The following is a 19,514-nucleotide window of genomic DNA, read 5'->3' as shown; positions in this document are numbered from 1 at the left end:
TTATGTTTTCTCTGCATGAGGAGTCTAAAACCAGGGTTAGGTTGCTTAGGACTGTGATGGGGATCGATTTCTTCTTGCTTTTCTTTGGAAATATCTATCCTTGAGATTCATTCAAAATGGAGTCTGATGGATTTCTGGATATTAAGGGAATCTCGGGTTAGAGGGATAGTGCAGGAAAATGGTGTTGTGGTAGAAGATCAGCCATAATTGGGATGAATGGTGGAGCAGGTTCAAACAGCCAAATGCTCAACATCTGCTCCTATTTCCTACGTTCTCATGTGCTTATCTGAAGTAAAACCAGAAAGCTGGGAATACTCAGCAAGTCAGGCAGCAACTGGGAAACAGATCATGGATGTGGTCCAGGATACATAAACCTAGATGTACATTTTATCTCAAACTTACAGCTCACCTGCTGCCCCTTCCACCAACACCCCACCCCTACTGCCTGCCCTGCCCATCTTAGCATGCCTCTCCAAATATCCTCCCCACATCCTTAAACTGCCTCCCAGTCCTACCCATTTCTCATACAATTGTGCTCCCCTCCCCACTTGCATTCTTCCACCCACACTCCGAACCTCCCCAAATGCAGTTAGCCTTCTGCAACCGTCAATCCATCACACCCAACACTTGTCCCTCCACCAAATGCATAATCTCCTCCTTGGGAATTCCCCCTCTGCCCACCTACTAATACTGTGATGGAACTTGAACGCATTTCCTTGGATTGTCGGTCCAGGTCTCTGGGTTACTAGTTCAGTAATTTCACCACTGTGCCACTGTTCCCTGTTTAAGCTACAGTTTAGGGAAATGTTTATTCTCTTTCAGTCTGAATTCACGTAAGCATGAGAACATTTGTATTTAACTCTTTAGAAAGCTACAAGTTATCTGGGTTTGAACAGGTAAAGGCGTACAACCTCCCATTAAAAACTGCCACTTCAATCTTTTGTGTTCAAAATTGGATCAAACCAGGCAGTTGTGCCAGAGAGAGAGGTCTTGTTGGGTCCAGAATTCTGATTATTTCTAATTCTTTTTTCTGGTATACCAGAAAACACTTATCCAAAATACATTATTAAAGCAGAGTGAAGAAGAAATTTGCTTTTTGAAGCAACATCAGTATGAGAGTAACATTAGTTTCTACAGTTCAATCTTGCAAAATTTGGAACTGGATTGCTAAAGCGGGGAACATTTTTTAATTGGTATTGGTTTATTATTGTCACTTGTACCAAGGTACAGTGAAAAACTTGTTTTGCATACTGACCGTACAGGTCAATTCATTACACAGTGCAGTTGCATTGAGTTAGTATAGAGTGCATTGAGGTAGTACAGGTAAAATCAATAACAGTACAGAGTCAAGTGTCACAGCTACAGAGAAAGTGCAGTGCAATAAAGTGAAGGTCACAACAAGGTAGATCGTAAGGTCAGAGTCCATCTCATCGTATAAGGGAACCATTCAATAGTCTTATCACAGTGGGATGGAAGCTGTCCGAGCTACAATGAAAAGTTTTTGTTTTGTGTGCCATCCAGACAGATCATGCCGTACATAATTACATCAAGGTAGTTAAAAGAAAACAAAAGGCAGAATATAGTGTTGCAGTTACAGAGATAGTGCAGGTAGATAAATATGGTGCAAGTGCCATGATGAGGTAGATTGGGAGATCAAGAGTTTGGCTTTTAGTGTCTGAAAGGTCTGTTCAAGAGTCTGATAACAGTGGGATAGAAGCTGTCCTTGAGTCTGGTGGTATGTGTTTTCAAGCTTTTGTATCTTCTGCCCAATGGGATAAGGCAAAGGAGAGAACGACTGGGGTGGGAGGGATCCTTGATTATGTTGGCTGCTTTCCCGAGGCTGCGGGAAGTGTAGATGGAGTCAATGGAGGGGAGGCTGGTTTGTGTCATGGACTGGGCTTTGTTCACAACTCTGCAGTTTCTTTTGGTCTTGGGCAGAGCAGTTGCCATACCAAGCTGTGATGAATCTGGATAGGATGCTTTCTATGGTGCATCTATAAAAATTGTTAAGAGTTATTGGGGACATACTAAATTTGCTTAGCCTTCTGAGGAAGCAGAGGCATTGGTTTGCTTTCGTTAAGAAAATATGCACAAGGAATTTATATTAAATTATTCATTTTCAGTTGTGATGCAGGAAATATATCACATTTTTATGTTGAGATCTCAAAAAAATTGCAATAACCTTTTGTTTCTAATTTAAACTTTGATATTTATATCAAGGCTGAAAGCGATGAGCAAATGAAGCAGGAATTGGTTCCAAACGATGATGCACAAATCAGTTCAGAAAGGTAATGACACAATTTCAAATTTGAATTTGACCTATATACATTTTTACAGGTATTGTAGATAATTTGTATATAGCCTGTAAGTAATAATTTTAAAATGTTTTCTTAAATCATTATGGAATAGTTCTAACACTGTTTAAAAAGACACCATAGCCGACTTGAAAGTTGTCAGACTATTTCACTTGAACTTTACAGGAACAAGGGCACTGAAGCAATGAAGTGCTCTTCAGTTGAAGCAGCTGGCACTGGCATCTCTTTCTGCACTCCAGGCAACTCTGGTGGTTGTTTACGGGTTGAAACTCAGGGTTACCTCCTTGAGGAAATTCTAAAGAGGAAAGAAATACATGTTGGAGGGTCCTACAGTAATGCTAAGCCACTAATATTATCTCAACAACAAATGTGCCTCATAATTGCATTGAGAATGCATGCAGCCTGCAACTTTTTTGCAAAGGTTGACTTCTGGATATCTTGGCGGGACCACTATCAGAGCGATGAACTCATGCTTAAACAAATGACTCAGGCCTGGCTTATGACTACTGGACACATTAGCCAGACTCACTACTTTCCAGTGAAGCCTGGAATGACTTATGCCCTTTCAAGATTATCAGTATGCACCTGATACAAACATTGACTGGAGAACTACAGTGCTGCTATTGTAAGAGCACTCCTGCTCCCAGAGTCCTGTATAGCCTGTCTCAAGCATCCTTACCTAAAGCTCCCTTACGATATTTGTATTGAGAATAGAATCTGACTGCATGTGCAGTGATGGTGTCTGTGGTAAACATGTTTATATTGGATTCAATGCTTATAAAGATTCAACCCAGATAAGTGTGAAGTGATACACTTCGGGACATTAAATTTGAAGGCAAAATACAAGGTTAATGGCAGGATTCTTAGCAGTCTGGAGGAACAGAGGGATCTTGGGGTCCATGTCCATAGATCCCTCAAGGTTGCCACGCAGGTCGATAGGGTTGTTAAGAAGGTGTATGGTGTGTTGGCCTTCATTAGTCAGGGTACTGAGTTCAAGAGCCACTAGGTAATGTTGCAGCTCTATAGAACTCTGGTTACTCCACACTTGGAGTATTGTGTTCAGTCTGGTCGCCTCATTATAGGAAGGATGTGGAAGCTTTAGAGAGGGTGCAGAGGAGATTTACCAGGATGTTGCCTGGATTGGAGAGCATGTCTTATGAGGATAGGCTGAGTGAGCTAGGGCTTTTCTCTTCGGAGAGAAGGAGGATGAGAGGTGACTTGATAGAGGTGTACAAGATGATAAGAGGCATAGATCGAGTGGGCAGTCAGAGACTTTTTCCCAGGGTGAAAATGGCTAACACGAGGGGGCATATTTTTAAGGTGATTGGAGGAGGATATAAAGGGGATGTCAGAGGTATGTTTTTTACACAGAGATTGGGGGGTGCGTGGAACGCACTGCCAGCAGGGGTTGTGGGGGCAGATACATTAGGGACATTTAAGACACTCTTAGATAGACACATGAATGATAGAGAAATGGAGGACTATGTGGGAGGGAAGGGTTAGATAGATATTCGAGCAGGATAACATGTCGGCACAACATCGTGGGCTGAAGGGCCTGTACTGTGCTGTAGTGTTCTACGTTCTGTAAACTCATGAATATCTTACCAAAGATAATTTGGTATTGGTTTATTATTGTCACTTGTACCGAGGTACAGTGAAAAGCTTGTCTTACAAACTGATCGTACAGGTCTATTCATTAGACAGTGCAGTTACATTGAGTTAGTACAGAGTGCATTGACGTAGTACAGGTAAAAACAATAACAGTACAGAGTAAAGTGTCACAGCTGCAGTGAAAGTGCAGTGCAGTAAAGTGCAAGGTCACAACAAGGTAGATCATGAGGTCATAGTCCATCTCATTGTATAAGGGAACTGTTCAATAGTCTTATCACAATGCGGTAGAAGCTGTCCTTAAGTCTGGTGGTACGTGCCTTCAGGCTCCTGTGGTGAGAGTCAAAGAGGACAAACCAAATTTCTTTAGTCTCCTGAGGAAGTAGAGGCGCTGGTGAGCTTTCTTGGCCGTGGCTTCTACGTGATTTGACCAGGACAGGCTGTTGGTGATGTCCACTCCCAGGAACTTGAAGCTCTTAACCCTCTCGACCTCACCAGGTGCATGTACACTGCCCCCTTTCCTGAAGTCAATGACCGGCTCTTTTGTTTTGTTGACATTGAGGGAAAGGTTGTTGTCATGACACCATTCCACTAAGCTCTCTATCTCCTTCTTGTACTCCGACTCATCACTGTTTGAGATACGGCCTACAACGGTGGTATAATCTGCAAACTTGTAGATGGAGTTAGAGCAGAAACTGGCCATGCAGTCATGAGTGTATAGGGAGTAGAGTAGAGGGCTGAGGACACAGCCTTGTGGGGCACCAGTGTTGAGAATAATCATGCCGGTGGTATTGCTGCCTATCCTCACTGATTGAGGTCTGTTTGTTAGAAAGTCAAGGATCCAGTTACAGAGGGAGGTGTTGAGGCCTAGGTCTTGGAGTTTGGTGACAAGCTTACTTGGGATTGTTGTATTGAAGGCAGAGCTGTAGTCAATAAACAATAGTCTAACATAGGTGTCTTTACTGTCCAGCTGCTCCAGAGCTGAGTGTAGGGCCAGGGAGATGGCATCCGCTGTGGACCTGTTTCGGTGATAGGCGAATTGCAATGGATCCAGGTTGTCTGGTAGGCTGGAGTTGATGCGTGCCATGACCAACCTCTCAAAGCACTTCATGATGGTGGATGTCAGAGCCACTGGTCGGTAGTCTTTGAGGCATGTTACCTTGCTTTTCTTCGGTACCGGGATGATATGATCTTATTTATTTACTTTTTTACTATCTGGCAAATAAAGTTTAATTGGGCGTATTGTAAGCAAAACATGCCCAGGTGAACCATTTACGTCACACAAGGCACTAGTTTTATACATAACCTTGCCTGTCAGACCCAGAAGATTTTCATCCAACAAGTTCCTTAAGAATGTGCATGAGGTAAGTGAGGGACAGTTGTCTATCTCAGAAGCAAGTGGAGGTTGAGCCTGATCCACAATTAATGCGTTTTCTTGTCATCCTTGCAGACTGGTTCTAATGAGCAAAACTTGGTGGGAGATGCTGGTTTTGACCACCCTGTTTATGCTTTCCTTCGCATTTTGAAAGCTGCAGTAGATGTTAGAATCTAGTACCTAAATAGAAGTAGTCTGAGCTTCAATCACAACTCTTGCTGGACTCTATAACAGAGGGCACCTGAAATTATCATGTGCTGCATTGTAGACTATATTGATATAGTGCCTTGCATGATCACTGTGCACAAGTTGATATGGACTCACAATTTTGTCTGATGTTATGTGCAAGCTCTCTGGAAAACAGATCAGTGCATTGAGAAAGAGATGATGTACATTTATCTCTTTTTTATAGGCTGTTGGCTTGACATTTTCAGTTATGCTCTCTGCATGATAGAAGACCTCAGTACTGCCGTACTGAATCAGGATACTCAACCAATCTTATATTTCTGTGAAATTGTATTTTGTTAATCTCCCAGTGAGGTCTCCTCTCATTGAACCTCTGAAGTGTATAGATATAGGGACTGGAGTTTACAAAGGTAAGCTCAAATGATGATGTATCTTGAAACGAATTGTTATCATCTTTTTTCTTTGCTCTCATTAAGGTTGTGTTTAAAATGAAACCGGGAAGTAAAGCAAGCAACAAGGGTTAGTAGAAACTTATGAGTGGTAGCTCAAAACAGCAGTAGGTTGACATGCACAATATGTGAAATAGAAAACTCAGTGGGTTAGGGTTAGGATTAGGAAAGGTGCAATGTCCAAGCATGCTGCAGAATGTGTCATTAAGCTGTGTCAATTACAATAATTCTAGTATACTGTTTGCCAACTATGTCCATGATAGGTGGCCTTTCCTAATTGAGACAAAAATAACGCTCTGTTTACTTGTTCCTTTTGGTTGCATGGTAGCTCGTCCTACAAGAGAAAAGGTGGTAATGCATGACCCATTGAAATACTGTGAAGGTGTACATATCAATAGAATAAAAGATTGAAAGATGTCACTGGTATGGGAAATTGAAGGAATCATTGTGAGAATGGATTCAGTTAAAGAGTGTTCAAATAGCAGTAGAAGGAGGTTCATTGTGCTGAGTAATGGGGTTGAAAAGTTTTGGAGTTCTGGTACCTCAGTTGGTGCTGGAATAAACAGAAATTAAGAGAGATGTAAGTAACTCTGATAAGATCATTGATTTTTTTTTAACATTGCAGCCATTGTACCTGTGCAAGCCGCCCCAGTAAACTGTATCTCCTCTTTAACAATGTCTTAATCTGTTTCTTCTACCTGAATTCTCACTCATTCTGCCACCCAATACTCCCACCCTACAATAGGAAAGCTGTTAATAAGTAGAATGAGAGCTTGTCCATCATTTGGAAATGCAGGACAATCTCAGATTTGATTGTGCTTCATTCTGTAATCAACGAGGTATAAACGATGCCCCACTCATTTCACCCCTGTTTTGGACAGTGTGAATTCCTCTAGTTTGCATCAAATAGGCTTAAGTTATGTTATTCACAATATTAAACCATAAGCTAACTCCAGGATGATAACTTATTAAGTACGTATGCAAATTAAAGGCTGGGTAGTTTTATCACAATTATAGCATTGCAACACAACATGATGTTAACATTACAAAATGTTTTTTAATATTATAACAGTGATCGGCAATCTGAAACCGCTTTAGATCTGGAGCCATCACAGAATGCACTTGAAGATGTACCATCCTCTAAAATGAAAAGGTTTGAAACTTACTTGTGATATAGAACAATCTAGGGAACATTATTATGCATGTGTAAAATATGCTAAAGAGCATTTTTAGGGGAGGGGCTAAATACATTGGACAAGTAGTTGGTAAATCTGTGTGATAAGGGTAAATGTCTCACAAATTGATTCTAATGGTTTTGAAAACACAAGAATTGGTTAGAGCTTTGCCATATCAGAAATTAGCAAATAATAAATATCTGTTTAGGTAACTACATACTGTATTCCTTTATTTGTGTCTTTTAGTTTTGATATCTGTAAAATTCTGATGGCAATTCTATGAAGTGCCTTGATTAGTTTTACAATGTTAGAAACATAAGAACTTAAGAAATAGGAGCAGGAAGAGGCCATGAGGCCCTCAAGCCTACTCTGCTATTCATCAAAACCATGGCTGATCTTCTACCTCATTGCCACTTTCCTGACTATCCCCATGGTCCTTGATTCTTGTTATATCCAGAAATGTATCAATCTTTGTTTTGAATGAAGTCGATGACTGAGTTACTGCAGCCCTTCAGGAAGAGAATTCCGAAGGCTCACCTGTGTGAAGAAATTTCTACTTATCTTGGTCTGAAATGCCCTACCCCTTATTCTGAGACTGTGCCCCCAGTTCTCATTTCCTCAGACAGGAGAAATATCCTCCCTGCATCCAATCTGTCAAGTCCTCTAGGAATTTTGTAAATGTCAGTACAATATCGTCTCATTCTTCTAAAATCTAGAGAATACAGGCCTAGTCCATTCAGTCTCTCCTCATACAGCAAATCTGCTAGTCTACTTCCTCTAATGGCAGGTATATTTTTTGTTAAGGAAGCAAACTAAGGCTGTATGGAATATTCCCATTGTGGCATCATCAAGGCCTTTATAAGTCATAAGAACTCAAATCCTCTTATAATAAAGCCCAGACTACCATTTGCCTTCATAATTGTTTGCTTTCAGTGACTTGTGGACAAGGACACCTAGGTCTCTTTGAACATCAACAAAACCCAATCCCTTACCATTTAAAAAGTACTCTGCTGTTTTGTGTCACTCAGCTTGCCCTTATCCCTTGGAAGCCTCTTTAAATCTTCCTCACAATGTACAATACTACATAGTTTTACATCATCAGGAAGCTTGGAAATCTGTCACTTGGCCCCCTCAGACGTTATTGAAATTGATTGTGAATGGCTGGGGACTAGGCACTGATCCCTGTGCTACCCCCGAGTCACAGCCTGCCAACCTGAGATGGATCTGTACATTTGCACTATTTACTTTCTGTCTAATAACTAATTGTCAATCCATGTTCGTATAATACCCTCAATTCTGTGTGCTTCAACCTTGTTGAGTAACCTCCTGTGTGGAATGTTATTGGAAGCCTTTTGAAAAATCAAATACATCACGTCCACTGATTTCCTCCTTATCTATTACAATACTCACTTCCTGAAAGAGATTCAGTAGAAAAGTCAATTATGATTTGATGTCACTATCATAAATGCAAATTATTGTATTACTTTATATAACTTTATTAATTAAGTCAAAGAAGCATTGTCTTCCTCCATGCCACTCTGCTAAAAGCAAGTCCAAAGAGTAGTTAATCGGTATGTTACTAATAATTGGGCTCTGTATGACACCTGGTGTTGGCATATGTTTTCATATGTTTGCCGAGGTCATATTTAGCAGTGAAGTGTTATGTGACTTGGAGGGGAACCTGCAGGTGATGGTATTGCCACGTGTCTGCATGATGGTAGGGATTGTGGGTTTGAGTATTACTGTCAGAGTAGCTTTGGCGAGTAAATGCAGTGCATTTTTGTGGATGATATGCAATGCAGTCATGGCACACCGATGGTGAAGGGATTGACTGTTTACAGTGGTTAATAGGATGCCAATCAAACAGGCTGTTTTTTTCCTGGATGGCATTGAACTTCTCCTATGCTATTGGAGCTGCACTTGTCTAGGCAAGCGGCGAGTCTTCCAACACACTGCTAACTTGAGCCTTTCAGATTTTGGAATGGCTTTGTGCTCTCAGGAGGTGAGTCACTTGCTGCAGGATACCCTGCATCTGATGTGCTGCTGTAGCACTGTAGTGTTGTGGCAGATCCAGTTAAAGTTCTGTTCAATGATCTCCCTCTGCATATTGATGATGATGATGATAAAGCCATTGAATGTGACAGGTAGGTTGTTAGACTCCCTCTTGTTGGAAGTGGTCATTTCCAGCCTGTTGTGTGGTGTTGTGAAAATTATGCACTTTGAGCTTGAGTGTGCACACACAATTACCAATATATATTTAAACTATGCACCATGTTCACTAAGTTGCACAGATAAAACCTATCTAGGTGTTTGCCTATGTTTTTATATAATAATTACATTAAAATTCAATTGAATCTTTCCTTACTCGTATTATACATGCAGTGTTAATCAATGGTGAGATCCTATGGATTCAATCTTTTAATAATGGACCAATTGTCTTATCTGTTTAGTACCCTTAGAACATATGAAAAGAAATATGAACAGCTGCAAGAATTTGTTTCAAAGCACCAAGGGATAATCCGTCGTGCATTTCAGTGTATCTTGCTGACAGGTATTGTTTGGAGATGCATATGACTGAGACCATTGCTAATCTATTTATATATTAGTAAAAACTAGTATATGACTAGTTTTATAGTGAAACTAGTTATTTCAGTGGCACTTCTGTAAACATCCATAATGAAGGCATTTCTTTATAAAGAAAAAATGTGGGAAAATGGATGTTGCACTTAGCTGATATGATTTGGTAATGAGTTAATCAAAAACTAAAAAGGCTTTTAGAACAAAAAAACATAGACTGCCTTGGTAATTGAAATTGTTATACTGGAAAAAGTGATAGAATTCTTGAAAGGATTTTCCTGATTTCTGTAATTACAATTTCTAGTCTTGTTAACTTTCCCAATAGAAGCACTGTTTACTTTCAGTCTTAAATGACTGGTTAGAGATTTTCAAACCACCATTTTTGAGGGTTTATATGAGTGCCAGGTCACAAACTCTCCAGACTTGCAAGTTATTGTATGATCTTTAGGATTGTTTCACTCCACTACCCACCACCATCCCCACCCCCCCCCCCCCCCCGCCCCCTTCATTTTAGTGCAGCTGAACATTCAGGTAACAACTGGATTAGATGACTACTGACATAAGATAGTTCCTCCCTTAGTCAAACAACACTGGCACTTGCTGTGGCAGGCACAGTTCTTACAATTTCATGTGTAGCTGTAGAAAGGAACAGCTAAGCTGTTTAGACAACCATATCCAAGTAGCATCTCTCTTACAAGCTTGCTTTAAATTTAGTGACAAATTCCAAAATTCTAGTACAGTAAAACTTCAATGACTTGCTATCTGATTGTTCAGAAATCCCGATGTTTTGGCATCTAACTCACCTGGTTCTTTTTCCTGTGCTTCCTTTAAAGTTACTGGGGCCCTGTTTCCCATGCTCATTTTAAACTCGACAGGGTCTTGTTTCCTGTGCTCCTTCTAAATCCACTGGGGACTTGTTTCCCACGCTTCCTTTAAACTCATTGGGTTCTGTTTCCGATGCTGCCTTTAAATGCTGGATTCTCTGGAAAATGTACTATACCACTGTGCAACATATTAAAAATAAAACAGTGACATTTAAGTGAGCTTGGGTGACCACCAGGAAAGGAAAGGGGAGTAGACAAATAGTGCAGGATTCCCCTGTGGCCATTCCCCTCAAAAACAAGTATACAGTTTTGGATACTGTTGAGAGGGATGAACATTCAGGAAAAGGCAGTAGTAGCCAGGTCTGTGGCACCAAGACTGGTTCTGAGGCTCAGCGGGCAAGGGTAAAGGCAAACAGAACTCTTGTGATAGGGGACTCGATAGTTACAGAGGCAGACAGGAGATTCTGTGGCCGCACAAGGGACTCTGGAATGGTGTGTTGCCTCCCTGGTGCCAAGGTCCAGGATGTCACAGAGCAGCTACAGAACATTCTCAAGGGGGAGCCAGAAGTCGTTGCGCACATTGGCACAAATGACATAGGTAGAGAAAGGGATGAGGTACTGTGGAGTGGATATAGGGAGCTAGGGAAGAAGTTAAAAAGCAGGACCTTGAGGTAGTAATCTTCCAGTGCCATGTGGTAATGAGGGTAAGTATAGGAGGATATGGCAAATGAATGCATGGCTGAAAAATTGGTGTAGGGGGCAGGGATTCAGATATTTGGACCATTGGGATCTCTTCTGGGGCAGAGGTGACCTGTACAAGAGGGATGAGTTGCACCTGAACTGGAGGGGGACCAATATCCCGGCAGGCAGATTTGCTAGTGCTACTAGAGTGGGTTTAAACTAGATTGGCAGTGGTGTGGGATCCCAAGCATCAGGGAGGAAAAGGAGAGGCTGGAAAGTGATGCAGAAGTCAGTGACAGCAAGTTGAATAGGTATGACAGGCAGGATAATGGCCAGGAGTGAGGAAAGCCTATTGGATTAAATTGCATTTATTTCATTGCAAGAGGTCTGACAGGTGAGGCGGATGAATTTAGGGCTTGGATAGCTACGTGGGACTGGGACATTATAGCCATTATGGAAACGTGGTTAAGGGAGGGACAGGACTGGCAGCTTAATGTTGCGGGGTAGGTGTTAAGTCCGGATAGAGGCGGAGGAGATTGAGGAGGGGGATTTGCATTTTTGATTGAGGGGAGTGTCACAGCAGTAGTCAGGGATGAAATTACTGAAGGATCGTCCAGTGAGGCTTTATGGGTGGAGCTGTGAAATAAGAAGGGGATGATCACATTGTTGGGATTGTACTATAGGCCCCCAAATAGTCAATGGGAATTAGGAGAACAAATATGCATGGAGATTGTGTAGAGTTGTAAGAATAATAGGGTTGTCATAGTGGGAGATTTTAACTTTCCTAACATAGATTGGGACTGCCATACTGTTAAGGGCTTAGATGGGGTGGAATTTGTTATGTGTGTTCAGGAAAGTTTCCTTGGGCAATATATAGAGCCCCCTACTAGGGAGAGGGCAAAGCTCAACCTGCTCTTGGGTAATCTGGGGGGCAAGTGACCGAGGTGAAAGTGGGGGAGCTCTTTGGGACCAGTGACCATAGTTCTATTACTTTTAAAATAGTTATGGAAAGGGACAGAACTGGCCTGCATGTTCAAGTTCTAAATTGGGGCAAGGCGAATTTTGATGGTATGAGACAGGAGTTTGCAAAGGTTGATTAGAGTAGTTTGTTTATGGGCAAAGGGACCACAGGCAAGTGGGAGGCTTTTAAAGTGAGATAGTGAGAGCTCTATGTCTGTATGTTCCTGTTAGTGTGAAGGGCAAGGCTGGTCGGAGTAGGGAACCCTGGATAACGAGGCCCTGGATGATGATATTGAGGCTCTGGCCAGGGAAAAGAAGGAGGCATGGGTCAGGTACAGGCAACTAGGATCAATCGAATCTCTGGAAGAATATAAGGGATGCAGGAGTGTACTCTAGAAGGAAATCAGAAGGGCAAAAAAGGGGTATGAGGTAACTTTGGCAGAGAAGATCCAAGGAGATTTTATAAGTATATTAAGGGAAAAAGAGTAACTAGAGAGAGAATAGGGCCCCTCAAAGACCAAAGGGGACACTTCGTGTGGAGCCGCAGGAGATGGGCAAGGTCCTCAATGAATATTTCTTCTCTGTTTTTACCGTGGAGAAAGACATGAAGATTTTGAAACTAGGAAAAGTAAATGGGAAGGTCTTCGGGATAGTCCACATTACAGTAGAGGAGGTGCTGGATGTCTTAAAAGGTATGACAATAGACAAATCTCCAGGGCCTGACCAGATATATCTAAGAACACCGTGGGAGGCTAGAGAAGAAATTGCGGGAGCCCTGGCTGAGATATTTGCATCACCCTTAGCCACAGGTGAGGTGCCGGTAGACTGGAGAGTAGCGAATGTTATGCTGTTATTTAAGAAGGGCGGCAAAGAAAAACCTGGGAACAATAGGCCATTAAGTCGAACATCTATGGTAGGTAAGCTACTGGAGAGGATTCCGAGGGATAAGATATATGTACATCAGGAAAGGTGGGTTGATTAGAGGTAGTCAGCATGGCTTTGTGCATGGGAGATCATGTCTTATGAACTTGATTGAGTTTTTTGATGAGGTGACCCAGAAAGTTGATGAGGTCAGGGATGTAGACGTGTTTATATGGACTTCAGTAAGGCCTTTGATAAGGTTCCACATGGTAGGCTGCCCTGGAAGATTAGATCGCATGGAATCCAGGGAGAGCTGGCTAATTGGATACGCAATTGGCTTGATGGTAGAAAGCAGAGGTGATGGTGGAAGGTTCTTTCTCGGACTGGAGGCCCGTGACTAGTGGTGTGCCTCAGGGGTTGATGCAGGGCCCATTGTTGTTTGTCATCTATATCAACGATTTGGATAGGAATGTACAGGCATGGTTAGTAAGTTGAAGATGACATGAAAATAAGTGGTATAATGGACGATGAAGAAGGTTATCAAAAATTACAAGGGGATCTTGATCAGCTGAGTAAGTGGCCTGAGGAATGGCAAATGGAGTTTAATTCAGGAAAGTGTGAGGTGTTGCATTTTGGAAAGTCCAATCCAGGTAGGACTTTCACGGTGAATGGCAGGGTCCTACGGAGTGTTGTAGAACAGAGGGATCTTGGAGTACAAATACATGGTTCACTGAAAGTAGAGTCACAGATAGACAGGGTGGTGAAGAAGGCTTTTGGCATACTACCTTCATAAGTTAGGCATTGGGTATAAAGGTTGTGAGGTCATTGTGCAGTTCTACAGGACACTGGTGAGGCTGCATTTGGAGTAATGTGTTAAGTTTTGGTTGCCCTGCTATAGGAAAGATGTTATTAAACTGGAAGGAGTGCATAAAAGATTTACAAGGATACTGCTGTTTCTTGAGGGACTGAGTTATAGAGAAAGGTTGGACAGGCTAGGACTTTATTCCTTAGAATGTAGGAGACTGAGAGGTGATCTTATAGAGGTATATAAAATCATGAGAGGCATAGATAGGGTGAATGCACTCAGTCTTTTTCCCAGAGTTGGGGAATCAAGAACTGGAGGGCAAGGGTTTAAGGTGAGAGAGGAAAAATTTAAGAGGAACTTGAGGGCAAACGTTTTTTACATAAGTGGTATCTATGTGGAATGAGCTGCTGGAAGAAGTGGTTGAGGAAGGTACAATAACAACTTTTAAAAGACAATTGGACAGGTATGTGGCTTGGAAAGATTTAGAAAGTTACAGGACTAGTTTGGATGAGGCATCTTGGTAGGCATGGACTAGTTGGGCCAAGGGGCCAGTTTCTGTGCTGTACAACTTTGACTCTATTCCTTTGTGTAGTTCCCCTGAAATGTTAGATTAGCACTCAATCTGGAAATGTTAAAGGTAATACAAGTCCATTGATATCAGTTATAAGGCTATTGGATAGTCCCCTACGATAGTACGATAAGATGGACTCTTGACCTCACAATCTGTCAGGCAGCATCAATGGAGGAAAATGAGCAGTCGACATTTCGGGCCCAGACCCTTCATCAGGGTCTTGGCCTGAAATGTCGACTGTTCATTTCCCTCCATAGATGCTGCCTGGCCTGCTGAGTTGCTCCAGCCTTTTGTGTATTTGCTCCAGATTTCCAGCATCTGCAGTCTCTCTTGCGTGACCTCATAATCTACCTTGTCTTGGCCTTGCACCTTATTGTCTGCTTGCACGGCACTTTCTCTGTAACTGTAACACTTTATTCTGTATCCTGTTATTGTTTTCCCTTGTACTACCTCAATGCACTGTTGTAATGAAATGATCTGTATGGATAGCATGCAAAACAAAGTTTTTCACTGTACCTCACCACATGTGACAATATTAAACCGATTTAACGTACCAATTTATCTTGTTGCACCCAAGAACTTTCTTCTTCATTATTAACATTAACATATTGTCAATTTTGATATCATTGGCAAACTTCTTAATCATGGCTTTACATTTAAGTCCAAATCATTAGTTCATATCTCAAAAATTAGGGGACTTTGCACTGAACCCTATATATCCCTTTGCACACAGCCTAAAATACCCCTTGATCATTATCCATTCCTTTCTCTCAGTTAGCCAACTTTTAATCCAACTTTTACTTTCCTTTGGATCCCATGGGCTATTAATTTCCTGATCAGTCAGACGTGGGACTTTGTCAAACAGTTCATTAAGGTCCATGTAAACTATATCATATGTGCTGTTCTCATGACCTCCTCAAAAAATATTCAGTCAAGTTAGTCAGACAGGACTGTCCCATGGTCAATCCAAGCTGCTTGCTCTTGATTAACCTGTTCCTCTTTAAATGCTGATTACTGCTGTTCTTCAGAATTTTTTGCCCACTGACAACATTTGGCTGACTGGCCTGTAGTTATTTGGTCTATTTTTCCTACTTTTTTTAAAAGAATAATATTTCATTACCAGTGGCTCTGCAGCCTTCTCAGATCTTTTTTTTGAGAATGGCAGTGGATAATTCAACAGCTAATGGGAAGAGGCAGCCCCAAGAATATTCCCATCCTCATATGGTGGCGTCCTAAATGCCAGTGCTAAGGTAAAGGCTGAAGAATTTGCAATCATGTTCATCTAGAAGTACTGAGTGGATGATCAATCTAGCTTCCTCTTGAGGCTTCCACAGAAATGTCTTAAGCCAATTCAATTTACTCTGCTTTATATTAAGAAGTGACTGAGAGCACAGGATACAGCAAAGACAATGGGACCAGAAAACATTCCAGCCATAGGTCTGAAGACCTGCACTCCACAGTCAATAAGCTTCTAGCCCAGCTGTTCCACTACAATAGCAAGCATGCTATGTGGCAAATTGCCCAAGAAAAGCCTGTTCACAAAATTTAGGACATATTCAATCTAGCTAGTTATTGCTCAATCAGTCTGCTCAATTTCCAGCAAAGTGGCGGAAGATGTCATCAGCAGTGCTATTAAGCACAACTTAGCAAAAACCTGCTCATTGACATCAAGGCAGCATTTCACTGAATGTGGCAATGGACATCAAGGGGAAAACACTCCAATGTGTGGAGTCATACCTCACACAGAGGAAGATGGTTGTGTCTTTTGGAGGTCAAACGTCCAAGCCCCTCTGACATCACTGCAGGAATACCTCAAGGCAGTGTCCTTAGTCCAACCATCATCAGTTGCTTCATCAATTACTTTCCTTCATTATAAGGGCAGAAGTGAGGATGTTCACTGATGTTTGCATAATGTTTAATTCCATTTGCAACTCACCAGCAAATGAAGCAATACATGGCTGCATGCAGAAAGGCCTAGACAACATTCAGGAATGAGCTGTTAAGTGGCAAGCAACATTTGCACCATAAAAGGACAAGGCAATGACTACCACCAACAAGAGAGAGAGCCGAACCACCTACCCTTGACACTCAACAGCATTACCATTGGCAAGTCTTGTATCATCAACATCCTGGGGATTGCTGTTGATCAGAAGCTAAACTGGACAGCCAAATAAATACTGTGCCTAAAAGAGCAGGTCAAATGCTGTCCACTCCTGATACCCCAATGTCTTTCCACCATCTATAAGGCACTAGTCATGAGTGTGATGACTACCTTGCTTGGATGAGTACAATTCCAACACTTCTCAAGAAGTTTGACACCATTCAGCTTAAAGTGGCCAGCTTGATTAGCATCCTGTCCATCACCCTGAACATTCTTTCCTCCATCAGTGCACTGGTTACATTGTGCGCCATCTATAAAATGCATTGCAGTGACTTGCCTCGGCTATTCCAACAGCATCCCCCGAACCCATGACCTCTACCACCAGGAAGGACAAAGGCAGCAGGTGCATGGGAACACCACCATTTGCAAGTTCCTCTCCAATTCATGCATGATCCTCACTTGGAAATATTGCTGGTCCTTGCGGATCTAAATCTTGGAACTCCCTCCTCAATGGTACTGTGGGAGTAGCTTCATCAGATGGACAGCAGTGCCAAGATGGTTCACCAGTAGGGATGGGAAATAAATGCTTGCCAAGAAAAAAAAGTCTTCCAGTCCATTGGTACCATACCTATGACCAAAACTGTTTCCTCCCTTCCATTTTTTTTGATTTTACCTGCTGATACTTCCTCATACTTGCCTTTTGGCTTTCTAATTTCCTTTCTAATCTCTCCCTGCACCTATGCTTTCTGCAGTGTTAAGCTCCTACTATTTGTCATAAACTTCCTCTTTTTGCCTTATTCTATCCTTTATGTTTCTTGGCATCCATGAGAGTTTAGATTTGGTTGTTCCCTTTTTATTAGAAGGAACGTATTGGTCTGAATATACTCCACCTACTGCTTGAACCTTCCACTCCACCTCCCTGCTTCCCCCTCCCCTCCCCCTCCCCCTTTGTTAACTGTTTGTCTATTACTCGGCAAGACTAGATGAGGCAGGGCTTGTTTGTAACAGTGCAGGAAGCCACCCTCCTGCATATCACCCTGCCTGATGTGAAATGAATGTTAATTGAATGCTGGCTTCAGTACGGCAGGGAAATCAGGAGGCTATGAAATATCATTCACTCAACATATTTGGTTGAAGGAATTTCCTTCTTCAGCTGTGTATGCTTATGCAGTAGTTGAGGAAAGGGATGTCTCTGGAGACTGGATGAGGCAGGATTGGATATTACTGAACTGATTTGTTGGTTGTGAGATCACTTTGCTCTGTCTGTAGCACTTTGCTGAGCTTGTATGTAGTCCTCATTTTAGGTGTCAGGGGTTGTTCCTGGCATGCTGTTTAACACTCCTCATTGATCCAAGGTTGATCCCATGGCTTGGTGGTAATGATAGAGTTAGGGGTTTGCTGGGCCATGAGGTAACAGGTTGTGCTGGAATGCACGTGCTATTATTAATGGTTAGCTTGGCTAAGTACTACTAGATCTGTTCCCAGAACCACTTTCTTTCTGTTGTGTACTGCTATGTTCCCATCTGTTTTGGGTCTGTGCTGTTGGTTGAGAGGAGAAAAGCCATAGATTTTGAAGGAGGATTCTAGTATGCTAGCCAATACTGCCATGATGCTACAACTATGTGAATGTCAGGCTATTGTCTTACTGATTCGTGGGTTTGTTCTTCATATCTAGGCAATTCCTCAGATATTTCTGAGGAGCACTGTGTCTAGGCTAGCCCTGCCTTTGGTTGTGCTTGAGTCTGATGTCTACTTCGTGCTGGATGATCTCTGGGTTTTATTGAGCTGGATTTATCTTGTCACCCAACTCATCCCATGAGGTCGCTGTTCACATGCACTTTCCTTCGTCTGATGCTGACCTGGTACATCTTAAAGCTATTCATTGGGGCCTCAGAAACAAGTGAGCTTCAGATGGTGTATCTGTTCCTGGAATGTTCTGAGCCTCTGGCAGAAGTATAGCTGGGGCCAGAGCCTTACCTCCTACCAAAGCTACCAAGGCTTTAGATGTTCCTGATAGTCCTATGGGTGGGATTATGTAGACTTGTGCCTATATGTTCTAAACTTTAGAAAAATGAGAAGTGATCTTCTTGAAACATACACAATTCTTACAGGTCTTGATAGGGTAGATTCAGGAACAGTATTTCCCCTTGCTGTGGTATCTAGAACCAGGGATCACAGTCTCAAACTAAGGTATTGCCCATTCAGGACTGAGAAGAAATTTCTTCACCCAGCTAGTAGTGAATCTTTGGAATGTTTTACCCAAAAGAATCATCATTCAAGACAAAGACTGATAGATTTCTAGGTTTTAAGGGAATAATTGATAAGAGGTTAATTAGTGCAAGAAAGTGGTGATGCTGCAGAAGATTAACCATGATCTTATTCAATGGTGGACCAGATGTAAGGCATTGAACAACCTATTTCTGCTTCTACTAATTATGTTCTTGTATTCTAAAAACTCATCAGAAAAATGAGAAATAATTAAAAACAATAAAATAAGTGAAATGAAATGTATGAAGAAACAACTTCTGTTTTTCTTACTAATCTCTGGGCTGTGAATCCCCACCCAATTTATTGGGAATTCAGATTCAATACCAGATATGATTGACATAGTATTGGAAAGGGCATTCCCCCAGTGTAGTGCTGAGAAATTCCAGCAACAAAATGGAACAGTAGGTGTGTGATGTGGTAATGTTGGTTGAAGGATAGATAGTCACTAAGATACTGAGGGAATAGTTAAGTTGCAAAAAAGGTCAGCACCTCCAAAGATGCCATGCTGCCTTGGTACAATCCTAAAACAGTCTAGATTATGTGATTAAGCGATTAAAAAGCAAAATACCTGCAGATGTTGAATATCTGAAATGAAAGTGCTAAGGATACTCAGCAGGTCAGACTGCATGTGTGCAGAGAGAAACAGGTAATATTTCAGGTCAATGATCCTTTGTCAGAACTGGAGGTGTGAATTAAATTTGTCAATTGGTTTATTGTTGTCACATGCACTGAGATACAGTGAAAAACTTTGTTTTGCA

General features: G+C 41.8%; 1 protein-coding gene across 1 annotated transcript in view; it reads left to right on the top strand.

Moving 5' to 3' along the window:
- The first annotated feature begins 839 nt into the window (after window positions 1-839).
- The window catches only part of LOC127572912 (solute carrier family 28 member 3-like), a 66,496-nt gene continuing 47,821 nt past the window's right edge, over window positions 840-19,514 (top strand). The window contains exons 1-4 of the mRNA XM_052020640.1: window positions 840-896; window positions 2,221-2,288; window positions 7,006-7,086; window positions 9,559-9,659. Of these exons, the coding sequence (XP_051876600.1) occupies window positions 840-896; window positions 2,221-2,288; window positions 7,006-7,086; window positions 9,559-9,659 (307 nt within the window). The remainder of the gene's footprint in view (window positions 897-2,220; window positions 2,289-7,005; window positions 7,087-9,558; window positions 9,660-19,514) is intronic.

Source organism: Pristis pectinata, chromosome 7 (genome assembly GCF_009764475.1).
Source record: "Pristis pectinata isolate sPriPec2 chromosome 7, sPriPec2.1.pri, whole genome shotgun sequence".
NCBI lineage: Eukaryota > Metazoa > Chordata > Chondrichthyes > Rhinopristiformes > Pristidae > Pristis > Pristis pectinata.
The sequence above is the reverse complement of the archived record's forward strand: the minus strand, read 5'-3'. Positions and strand labels throughout refer to the sequence as shown.